Source organism: Perca flavescens, chromosome 14 (assembly GCF_004354835.1).
Source record: "Perca flavescens isolate YP-PL-M2 chromosome 14, PFLA_1.0, whole genome shotgun sequence".
NCBI classification, from domain to species: domain Eukaryota; kingdom Metazoa; phylum Chordata; class Actinopteri; order Perciformes; family Percidae; genus Perca; species Perca flavescens.
In genome coordinates, this window is record NC_041344.1 from 20,807,301 (window position 1) to 20,818,628 (window position 11,328).

The window sequence follows — 11,328 nt, forward strand, 5'->3', positions numbered from 1 at the left end:
CACTGGTCAATTCAGACATAAAATTTGTTTATTTACATTAAAAATATTTTTTTTACAATGAAGATGAACAATTAACACTTAATTCTGTATGGATGCAATTGCTGTAATATAGCCATTCTTGCCCGTACACTTGATAATTCTATAACTTAATCACTCAACACAACTGGGACTATCGACGCATTTGCCATTTCAACGTTTATCATACAATGTGCCTGCGACTGCATTAACGTTTTTGACACAGTATCTTCTACAGTTCTTACATGTTATGTCTCATCTTTCCATCCAGGTATATTGGGCTGCTATCAAGTACATACATATACTGACAGTGTCTACTTCAGATATACATACATGATTCCTACTTCACATCAGTAGGAGTACTTTCATGACTAAAAGTGGGGGTCATTCTGTTAAATACTCACAACATGGGCACGTATAAAGCTGAGCCAAAAACCCCTGCCTTTCCTCATCAGCATTTTGTTGGTTTAGTTTTGATGTATGAGCATGGCGCAGACTGGGGATGAAGATGTGGAATCAAGAGGCCAAGTCCAACAGGGTCCTCTTATCACCTCAGCTTGATGAACCAGTACAGGACAAAGAAGACAAACAGGCAGAAGAGCAGCATGTAGCACAGCAGTTTGGTCTGACTGCCTCTGGACAGCTGCTTGACTCTGCCTATGGTGGCACCAAGCAGGCCGCCTGTTGAGTCAAAGTCTGAGTCCTAGTGTTGGAAAGAGGGATGAAAAGTTTAAAGTCCAGGCAGGCCAGCAAACAAACTAACATGTAGATCCTAGAAAACATTTCTGTATTTGACGGTGGTGGAATGTAACCAAATGCATTTACTCAAATACTGTGCTTGAGTACAATGGTGAGGCACTATTTAATACTTCAACTCCACTACATTTCAGAGAGAAATATTTTTACGCCACTTTTTATATATATATATATATATATATATATATATATATATATATATATATATCCTAAAATATTATTGATTAAACTACCCATAAGTAGATAGTAGTTAAAAGGAGCTCCCTCCCCACCAGCTGCAACATTAAAATGCTGCGTCCAGCAATCAATAAATAGCATTACACTCATAAATTAAAAGTAATGTTTTTTACTGTTTATTGTGTAAGTACATGTTGCTGCCAATAATTATGTACTTAAGTAAGATTTGAATGCAAGACATTTACTTGTAAGAAGTACTTGTTTCACATTGTGGTATGAATCGTATTTTGTTATCGGGTTTATTAGTCCGTAAGAAAATAATATTAAACTCACCATCTCCTCCAGTACTTTATTCTGGTATTTGACTTCCGTTCCAATGTCGATAGAAAGCTGTAAATATCAACACTATATCAATATCAGTGAGTTAAAAAAACAATAAAGCAATAGCTAGGCTAAGTGTACATTATTTTAGACCTATAACGTTAGTCGATACGAGAAAAAAAAGGAAAAGATTTTCAATGAGAGATTTACATAGGATACATTTAGCTAGAACAACCACAGCTAACTATTTCAAAGTTAGCCAACACAGACGTCGCTTTATGTAGCATTCCCCAATAATAATAAAAAAACATCAATATTTAGCTAACTACTTACACTTTTCAAAGCGCTGACTTTAGATCTCAGTCCCTCCTGTAGATGTTCATTTTCCTCTTCATACACACTGTATCCACTTGCGACATAATTCCCAGTGCCTCCTTCACCTTAATGTAACGACACCGTTAGTTAGCTATTTTGTCCGTATTGTAGCCCTATGGAGCGTGTAGGGTTGTATAAACTTTGGCCTGGAGTACACAACAATGCACATTCATTCACATTTTGGTAACATTATAGCATACGTTAGCTAATGTTAGCTGTTAGCTAGCTAGCTAACTAACGTTAGCAAGCAGGTACGAGTTTATAATTAAGATGTAACGTTAACGTTACGTCTGTCTCTTACCCAAACCGGCGCGCCTCATCTTGAACAAGCGATGGTTAACGTTAGGGTTTATGTAACGTGTAAGAAAACAAAATTCAGACAAAATAAGATAGAAATTACAGCTAACGATAATCTGGTGGTAACTGGCAAGTTTGAACACATCAGCAAACGCCACGACATCATACGGTGTCCGACGAGGACAATTCTTGCCTGAAAAAGCCGCGTAGCCTAAGCATTGACATATGAGCCTAAGCCAGTGGTTCTCAACCTTTTTTGTGCCAGCGCCCCCCTATCCATTATCCAGGTCCCTAACGCCCCCCATCAAATATTATGTAGGCTAATTGCCCCGAAAATTAATGATATAGGCCTATTATTGTTGTTACTATTGTTATCAAAAATAATCAAAAAGTCAAATAACTGAATGACAAACACATGTATTAGTTTCCCATGTATCAAAAAAGCCATGTAAATAGAAATGTTATATATTTACAGGTTTAAAAAAAAAATGCAACCATTTGACATTCAAATTAAAAACCAGCAGAACGACTAGATATGTAACATTCAAACTATAATTAGGTATTATCAAAAGACCTGCTGCATGTCCCTGGTGTGAACCTCAGCACCTTTAGAAGATGACTATAATTTGAATGTCCTTTTTTGTTTGTGAAGTGACCTTGGGTGTCATGAAAGGCACTTTAAATAAAATGTATTATTTTTATTATTATTATTACAAATACTAACAGTAGCCAATCAGAAACAGCTTAGCAATTTAACATTCAAATCTATTTTTCATTCAAATCTAAATGTTCCAACGGAAAACAAGCTGGCACTTATCAAGGGGTAAAAGCAGAAGAATAACACACACACACACACACACACACACACACACACACACACACACACACACACACACACACACACACACACACACACAGAAAAGTATTTTGGTGATGTCAAACGACTTGAAGAACGACACCTACTGCCGAATGGAAATAAGTTTACAACCTTTAAAAGTTAGTGAGAGCCCTTTTTTATGCTTTGAATAGTCTAGGTTAGAATAGTCTAGGTTAGAATAATCTAGGTTAGAAGAGTCTAGGTGTGCTATCGCCTGTTTTACGAATAAATAGCAGAAAAAAACGTTTGAAGAAACGCAACCCCACATTGCGCTGTGTTTTGTGGAGGTGTGTTTTAAGTTAAGTTTTTAAGTTTTAAAACCCCAAACACAAGCCCTGAACTGGCCGTCGCTTTTCTTTCTCTCTCGTGAAATTAAGCTGCCTTCAGGTCCAGTAGGAAACGTTGTGTTCTATAAACGATCTGACGAAAAACTGTTACTGTGAAATATAATGGTGCGTTCTTTTTGTCCACCGAAGTCGATTTACGAGTTGTTTTCCGGAGTTACGAACCGGTAGTTGCAAAAAAAACGCCACCGAGGTCGTATATAAAACTCGTCAAGTCGTCTGAACTCAGAGGACCCAGAGTTCACTTTCAAAGATGGCTACGTCGTGCATCACACGTAGTAAACATTGTTGTTTTCTACCATTTTAAGCACTTTTGTCTTTGTTGTAACCAAATGAAGAAGTCGTACACATAGCACTGTATACTGCTACCTATAGGCATGTCGCTACAGAGTTAAATACCGCCTGATTAGTTATTTTGTAGCTTGTGCAGCTGAAATTGGCTAGAGACGCTTTAAGCCGAGTCTTGAGCAGAAAGCAGAGCAGTAGCCTAACGTTAACGTTAATCAAAACGTAATTTTCATTTATCAAACTGTGAAATATATGTGTGTAATATGTCAATAACTGGGTGAATAGAATCCTAAATGTTACTAAAAATGTTACAAAAATCCATCTTTTCTCCGACTCGTAGTATTGTGTGACAAAAAGAACGCAACAACCCACGGTTACTCGTTTTTCGAAATGGATGTGACGTCACACTTGAGCTACTAGTCGCGATTACAAGACAAAAAGAACGCACCATAAAGTTGTGCTACATTAGGGGAGGGGGGGTAAAGAATAGAACAGGACGTCGCGGCGATTGCTTTTATTTATTTTAATTTTTTTAAATCTGAACGAACGCAGCTTCACGTGGTAGCCTACAGAGCTCATTTAAGATGATGCTCTTACGTCCCGTTTCCATGAAGGCAGCACGGAGCTGCGCCAAACAAAGCTGACAGAAGCACAGAAGAGAAGAAGAGTTATGATACCGGTCTCGTCCAGTTGCAGTGCTGTAAACTGGCAGCTTTTAATGTTACAGACTTCCGATTTTTTAGTAGTTTAAGTGTAAACATGTATTGTTATTGTGAATCTTGTTATTGTGAACCTCAACGCCCCCCTTTCCAAAATATTGCTCCAACGCCCCCCATCATCTTCTGAACGCCCCCTGGGGGGCGGTACCGCCCCCGTTGAGAAGCACTGGCCTAAGGGATCTTCATTCTTCTTCTTCTTTTTGGCACATTCTCAGAATCATTGCAGGGCCTGCAAATTATTGTTAGGCCTAATTTTTGAACAAAACAAAACAAAACATTGGTTGCCAGGCTAATACCAGTTGCTCATCCTTAACACAAAAACAGGCCCAATTATTTCAAAATATCGGACATATAATAAATATAATTATCAAGACAAAGTGCTGTAGTTAAGAAGAAAACAACAGCTTACAAACAACAGCTTTTGTTATCTTTGAAACTCAACCTAAAAGCAACAAACAGCAATGGGTCAATCTCCCTTTGATGGGAGAAACATAATATTTTATGGAGAAAATGCTATGGTGTTCCTTTAAGACACAGACAGATTGTTTCCTTTCAGATGAATATCCTTTGGTGATTTAATAACGGGGGCTTACTGACACATCCATCTGTGCTGTGTAGGATAGAAAAGAGTTTAGCAATATTTCCAAAATCCTAGAGGTGCTGTTTAGCAGTGATTAGCTTTCCTTATCCCCACATCAATCATCCCTCACCTGGCCTTGTGCCATTATTAGAGGAGACAGGCAATATGATATAGGAGATTAAAATGACTTTCATGATGTTAATTTATTCCAATCCAATCCATTTTGAATACATACAACTGTAAGCTCCTATCTACCATAATGCATTTTAATGCACCAGCACTCATCTTTTTATGTATCACCCAAAGGCCTTGCTGCATGCATGACCTTTGCACGTGTGTCAAAGAAACAGAGGATATTGATTGAACTGTGTGTGCGTCTCAGCCTTAGGATCTGAGAGGATTGAATTTATCAGATGGGTCTTTAGAGTGGAGAAAGGCATTTAGACGTTTGGAAACTGGTCTTAATCCTTATTGAAACTCTGTGAATCCTGAGCACACTTAACGTGCACACTTTGGCTTGAGTGTACACACATGCACATATGCCTAAGCAGTCCCGTGTACACAGTAAGCTGTGTGTTACAGGCAGCCATATTCTATATTATGTACATGTTCTAGCCTAAATGTCTTTACCAGATTTGAATGTTCTGTGGTCAATGCCATCGGTTATTTTCTGCAACGAGGACAAATATATCAGACACACGATTTGGCAAAAGCTTCTCAGGGATAATCCATGTAATATTAGGGATAATTAAAGGAATAGTTCAACATTTTGGGAAATGCACTTTTTTCTTTCTTTCAGAGAGTAAATGAGAGGAATGATACCACTCTTATGACTGTATGGTGGATATGAATAAGAAGAATTATTTTATTAATCGCTTTGGGGAAATTAGATTTTTTTTTTTTACACACACAGGACCCACAGGCAATTTTTGTGGAGAGATTTTAATAATGATTACAGTTAACAGTTAGGGATTCCTATAAGGGCACTTGACTATTGCTGGACTAAGTTACAGCCAACCATTGCCAGACCTTGTTGTGGTGGAACATTTGCACCCTGCAAAAGAAAACACAACATCAAATACTAAATGAAGTTAGCTGTTTACACAATATACAATAAGGTGAGCTATTCAAATAAACTGGATACATGTTTAAATGTAATATTCTCTTACCAGTGTATCGCCGTCTGTTCTTCATCAATTGCAATCATCTCCAATTAAAACTTCCCAGATACATAGTAAATTATGTAAACATACTCTTTGAAAATCTTCTCAATCATTCGCTGGAAGGAACCAGCAGACCTGCCTTATGCAGAACGTGAGAGACAGGATGTCAGGAAAGTACTACTAGATACAACTGCTAATTCAAAACTGCAGTTCCCATACCGGGAGTCGAACCCGGGCCGCCTGGGTGAAAACCAGGAATCCTAACCGCTAGACCATATGGGAGATACATAGTGGTGTCTCTCGTGACTGTCACAAATGACCAAATTCACTCTTTTAACTTGCATCTTGTTTGTTTGATCTGTACAAATACTGAAGTGTAACGGTAATTCTGCGCAGAGAGTGGTATCAATCTTCTCATCTAACTCTGGAAGAAAGCAAAAAGTGTTTTCCCCTAAATGTCAAACGATGATTCGTATTATCAATACTTATTCATTTGTATTTCAACTAGCCTACTATAGAAAAAGAAATTACAGAAAAAGATAAGTGATTGCTGGAGGACTGCATTGGCTATTCTGCACATAAAGCAAAAATAATGTTCCAATAAATGATCTATGATGAATTAGAATCAGGCCCGGATTGGCTAATCGGAGCACCGGGGGAATTCCTGGTGGGCCGGTCTGTTTTTTTGGTCATGAGGGTCGGTGGTCAATGGCACTAGGATGAAATATATATAGTTGAAATATATCATGGATGCTGTCCCCTAGGTTGCCTACACTGCAGGCCACTCTTTTCATTCATCATTTTTATTTAATTTTTCTCGCAGGCCACTCCAGAGTGCAGCGTAGTTAATGATGACGTATTTATATGTTGACTCCTCCGACGACACCTTGCTAAAAAAACAAACAAACCGTCACGTCGGCCTATGGCAGGCTACCTTTCGGTCAGTGGTGCATGTTGGAGAATGTTACAGTCGAGCAAAAAGAAGCTACAAAAATGGATAATAGAAAGTGCAAATGCAGCGCTGAAAAGACGAGAAATAAAAAAAGGGAAAGCTATAAGAAGTGATGCGGCCAGATGACCTAAACTGAGGAACGTTTTCATTAAAACCAGCCAAAGTGAAACCCCAAATGAAGACGATGAGACGTGTAAACTAAGCTAGTTAGGAGGACGTGCAGAATGCTAGCGGTCGAGCAAAACATAACACAACGTTGCCTGCAAACCAACGCGTACCTTGCAGCTCCTAGCTGCCACTAGTCCAGTTTGCTGCTATAAGTGACAATGCAGAGCCACTACCAAGCACCAGCTCCTAACTCCAGGTGGGCAGGTAGGATTGCTCATTGAGTGAATATTATAAGAAATAGAATTCATATTAATGAAGAGTGGTGTTGACCTGGCCTATATGAAAAAACGCCCTGAGATAATCAATGATGCCCGATGATTCAGCACTACATTAATGGAAATGACTTGATCGGAAAGCTTTCTAAAAAGAGGAGATTTGTGCTGAGAAATATGACAATGTTTGACATTATATTTAGTGTTATTTAACACTAAATAGCAGAGCCAGGACCCAGTAGTGTGCAAGGGATAGCTGCTCTCAGTGTGGAAGGCATATGTAAGATGTTGTGCCAGTGTGGGAACAAGCAAACATGATCAGAATAGTTACAATATAATCACTTTTCTATGCCCAAATTAGTGAACCATCATGAATATTATCATTTAAATTAGAATAGTAAATATATTGAAAGGGAATAGGATGAAAGTAATATGAAACATTATACAAAAGAGATGATGGGTCATTAGAAAATGGAATACATTTTCTTGTATTCTTTATTTCTTTTTTTATTTCTTTTTCTTTTATGTTTTTATATATTTTATAGCATTTCAAGGTTTGGATATCTGTGAACACTAATTTGCACAGAAAATAGATTCTGATATTGTTGAACATTACATTGTGTTGTTGTAAATTATACTGTTGGTAACTTTTCTAATACATCTACATTGGAAAGCAACACTTAACTGTGTTTGCACTGAATGATATTTTACAAAAATACATTGATATCCTAAGGTTTTAATTATATTATAAAAAATTTTAAAAAATGAGTCCCACTCCGGCCCTGGATGAAAGTAATATGGAAGTGTATGTGCAATGCTACTGGGATTTGGCAGTGATCGTTATTAGCTGAAAATGAGAAATATTCATCTATCTCGGCACTGCACCTCTAACTGGATACTGCTGATGCTTAACAATATCTGGCTCAGCCTGATTAGCATAATTTCTCCAGAGAATGGAGCAATGAATGAGTCAGATGACGGAGGAGTAGAAAAACATGCTGGAGGAAAGATCAAAAGTACCCTATTGTGCTTCCTACTATTAGTCTCAGGAGAAAGGATTTTGATTCCAACACTTAACATTGCTTTGAACTGCAGTTAAAAGAACTCTGCCAGCCCTTTAGTCATGCTCAAAATGTTCTGGCTGTTAAATCGTTATTATATGAGGATTTGGATCTTGAATAGATGGCTGTGTTGTTCAGAATGGACCTAAATTCTTTCATTCATTAGTATAAGGATTATAATTTGGAGTAATATAAAACTGTGATTTCTGGGTGAGGTGGAAGGCAGTGAGAGAGGAGTATGAGAGGGAGAGGGTGGAGGGTAAACAAAAGACAAACAGCCAGCTAGAGGGAACCTGTGGAGTCCCACAGTGTTCAATATTTAAGACATTATGAAATAAGTAATCGCATGAACACAAAGTAAAATATAGCCCATTTAAAAAATAAACTATGAGAATTATCTTATAAATTACTATAACTCAATTATTATGATGTTATTTCATCATTGTTTATTTTCATTTCAGTTTCATGTTTTTATTTCATAATGCCTTTATTTCCAATGTTTTTAGTCTCACATGTCAGTGGAGTTGTGCCCGCCCCCTTACCTCTCAGCCAATCCCCTATGCCCTAACAACCTACCTGCAAGCCAGCTAGATCAATTTGGTTTCAAGAGCCAATGAAAAAGTCTGCCTGTAAAAATAAGGTAGCTGCAAAGAGCTCACAAGCCAACCCGGCTAATCAGCTGTCTAGTTAATAGCTAGAATGTAGCCTTGTTAACATAGATAAAGAAGAGGCTACAGTACTGTACCTGTGCAATGTGTTTTTATTTCAGAATTATTTTAGCATTGTTGTTGATCTAGCTAACAAGAGCTGGCTGGCTACATTTTAGCAACATTTGGTTAGCCTGCTAAGAGACTGAGAGCACATGTGATTGGCTGAAAGATGAGGGGACGGGTACTGGTGACAACTGCACTGTTCTCCCTTGGAAAGTGAAGTGTCATTGGAGAAATTGCCATAATGAAATAAAAACTGACCTTGGCTGATCTATAGGCTACATATTTATTTCAAATTGTTGTATCTCAGTCAGTCAGAGTCAAATATAAAAACAGAGGCTTTGAAAAGAGGGAAAGTATGCAGGTTTGAGTACATAAGGACATAGATTGCACCACATGGCTCTAAGCTGAGAGACGCTTTTCAAACTCTTGATCAGTATAGAATAGAATACGTTTTATTGTTATTGGACAGCAGCTGTCCAATGAAAGTTTTCCGTAACTCACCCTCAGTGGTACACAAATAAAATGACAGTACCCTTATAAAGGCAAAAGATTATACATAATAAACAAAGCGGGTGAAACAATACAAATAGTAAATACAATAATAAAAAAAGTCAGATATTGCACATTTGTATTTGCAGAAAGACTGCTATTGCCCATTCTAGGGTGGGTAGTTGTGTGTTCATGATGCCCTGTGCAGTTTTAATGAGATTAGGATTTCATGACTTTCCCGAGATCTGTAATGCTGGTGACCACTGGGAAATTATGGAGTAATCTGTGAAATAAGCAGCATATTAAACAAAATGTTCTGCAGCATCGTAAATGCCAGACCTTTTAACTTTCCAAATGAAAACAAATGCTTAGGGAGAAGCTGTTTTAAAACGCAGAACAACATCTGTCATTACGCCAGAGAGAACTCCGCTCTCTTATTAAATCTTGTCTCTATACATTATATTTTGAGCAGATGCAGATATGTATGTGTGTACATGCATATACAGTGTGTAATTTTTTAGGTTCCCCATTTCATCATTTCTTATTAAAGGTCCAATGGCATGAAAATTTCACTATTATACTATTCAGACTATTACTCAGACTAAAATAAGTTGTTAGCCTGTTGGATCCATGTTCTTATTCATTCGTCTCATCTGTGCATCAGTGCGTTTGCCGGTCAGTGTGTCTGTGTCAGCAACCTGATGACCCCCTTCAATCCCAATGGAAATGCAGCTAAATTCCCCATTTAAATAAAATCTGATCATATAAGTTCATTGTCTTTCTTTATCTTGTTCAAATTGAGCTTTGATTCATTGATTGACACTGAAACTGACTCCCTTGACAAAGAAGATGCAACACCATTTACAAAAGAAATGAAATATTGATTAACTTCAGCGTTGCACACCCCACTGGGAGCTGGGCTTGACTGACTTTATTTTCATTGTGATCATGATGTAAACAAGACTATTTAGGCCTTTCTAACAGATGACGTTTTATCAATACATGTCATTCAAAGTGTGTCTGATTGCAATTTACATCACTGTCTTCTTATCTGACCCTTGATGTAATGTCATCTGACTCCTGGGCGTTGCCCCTTATACTTCCTCTGTCTTTCTCTGACAGACAGACAGACAGACAGACAGACAGACAGACATCACTAATAGTCAATACTGTCTTCTCTAGATACACTTAAAACGGCAAATGTGTTATTAGTTTGCTAAATGAACACCGGCTGGGAGAAAAAGTGAAGATATGTGAGCTGTGTGTTTCCACTGATGTTGGCCATTGCTATTGCTATGAATCCATTTGGAATGCAACCATAACACCACAGAAGGGAAAGTACATCCATATACATGTAGTTGTGGCATGTAGTAGTTGCATTATCTTTAACACAGCTGAAACTGATTCGTGGACACAAAACAAAATAAGACAAAATGCAATATATTTGTTTTAAGCCATTCAACTCCAGTACCCAGCTTCTATCTTTTCTACTGTACAGCTTTACTTCTAAATCATCTGGCAAAGTGCGTTTGGTCACCGACTGGACTCACCTGACCGAGGATGCTTTGCTGAACACACTAGCTACACAGATGCCTTGAGATTCAATCAACCAATTTGAATCAATTTACCTCAAGGCATGATGCAACAGAATGTAAGTGAATCTACACCTGGTGGGAATTATCTTGCATTATGGTAATCATGCTGAAATACCTTCTCACTTTGCATCATTCAGTCTGAAGCTGATTGCTCCAGTGCAAAAGTGCAACTACCGGAGTACATTCTTGCTACATACAATCTGCATTACTACTTTAAAAATATATT

General features: G+C 37.8%; 1 protein-coding gene and 1 non-coding gene across 2 annotated transcripts; both read right to left on the bottom strand.

Moving 5' to 3' along the window:
- Positions 1-6: 6 nt before the first annotated feature.
- Positions 7-2,197, bottom strand: bet1 (Bet1 golgi vesicular membrane trafficking protein). The gene is made up of 4 exons (XM_028597994.1): positions 1,946-2,197; positions 1,603-1,709; positions 1,282-1,338; positions 7-718 (listed from the first exon to the last, which is right to left on the bottom strand). The coding sequence occupies exons 1-4, from the start codon at positions 1,962-1,964 to the stop codon at positions 563-565; spliced, it is 339 nt and encodes a 112-aa protein (XP_028453795.1). The 5' UTR covers positions 1,965-2,197; the 3' UTR covers positions 7-562.
- A 3,925-nt stretch (positions 2,198-6,122) lies between these two features.
- On the bottom strand, positions 6,123-6,194 carry trnae-uuc (transfer RNA glutamic acid (anticodon UUC)). The gene has a single exon. It is a non-coding gene; the product is annotated as a tRNA-Glu (tRNA).
- Positions 6,195-11,328: the final 5,134 nt, after the last annotated feature.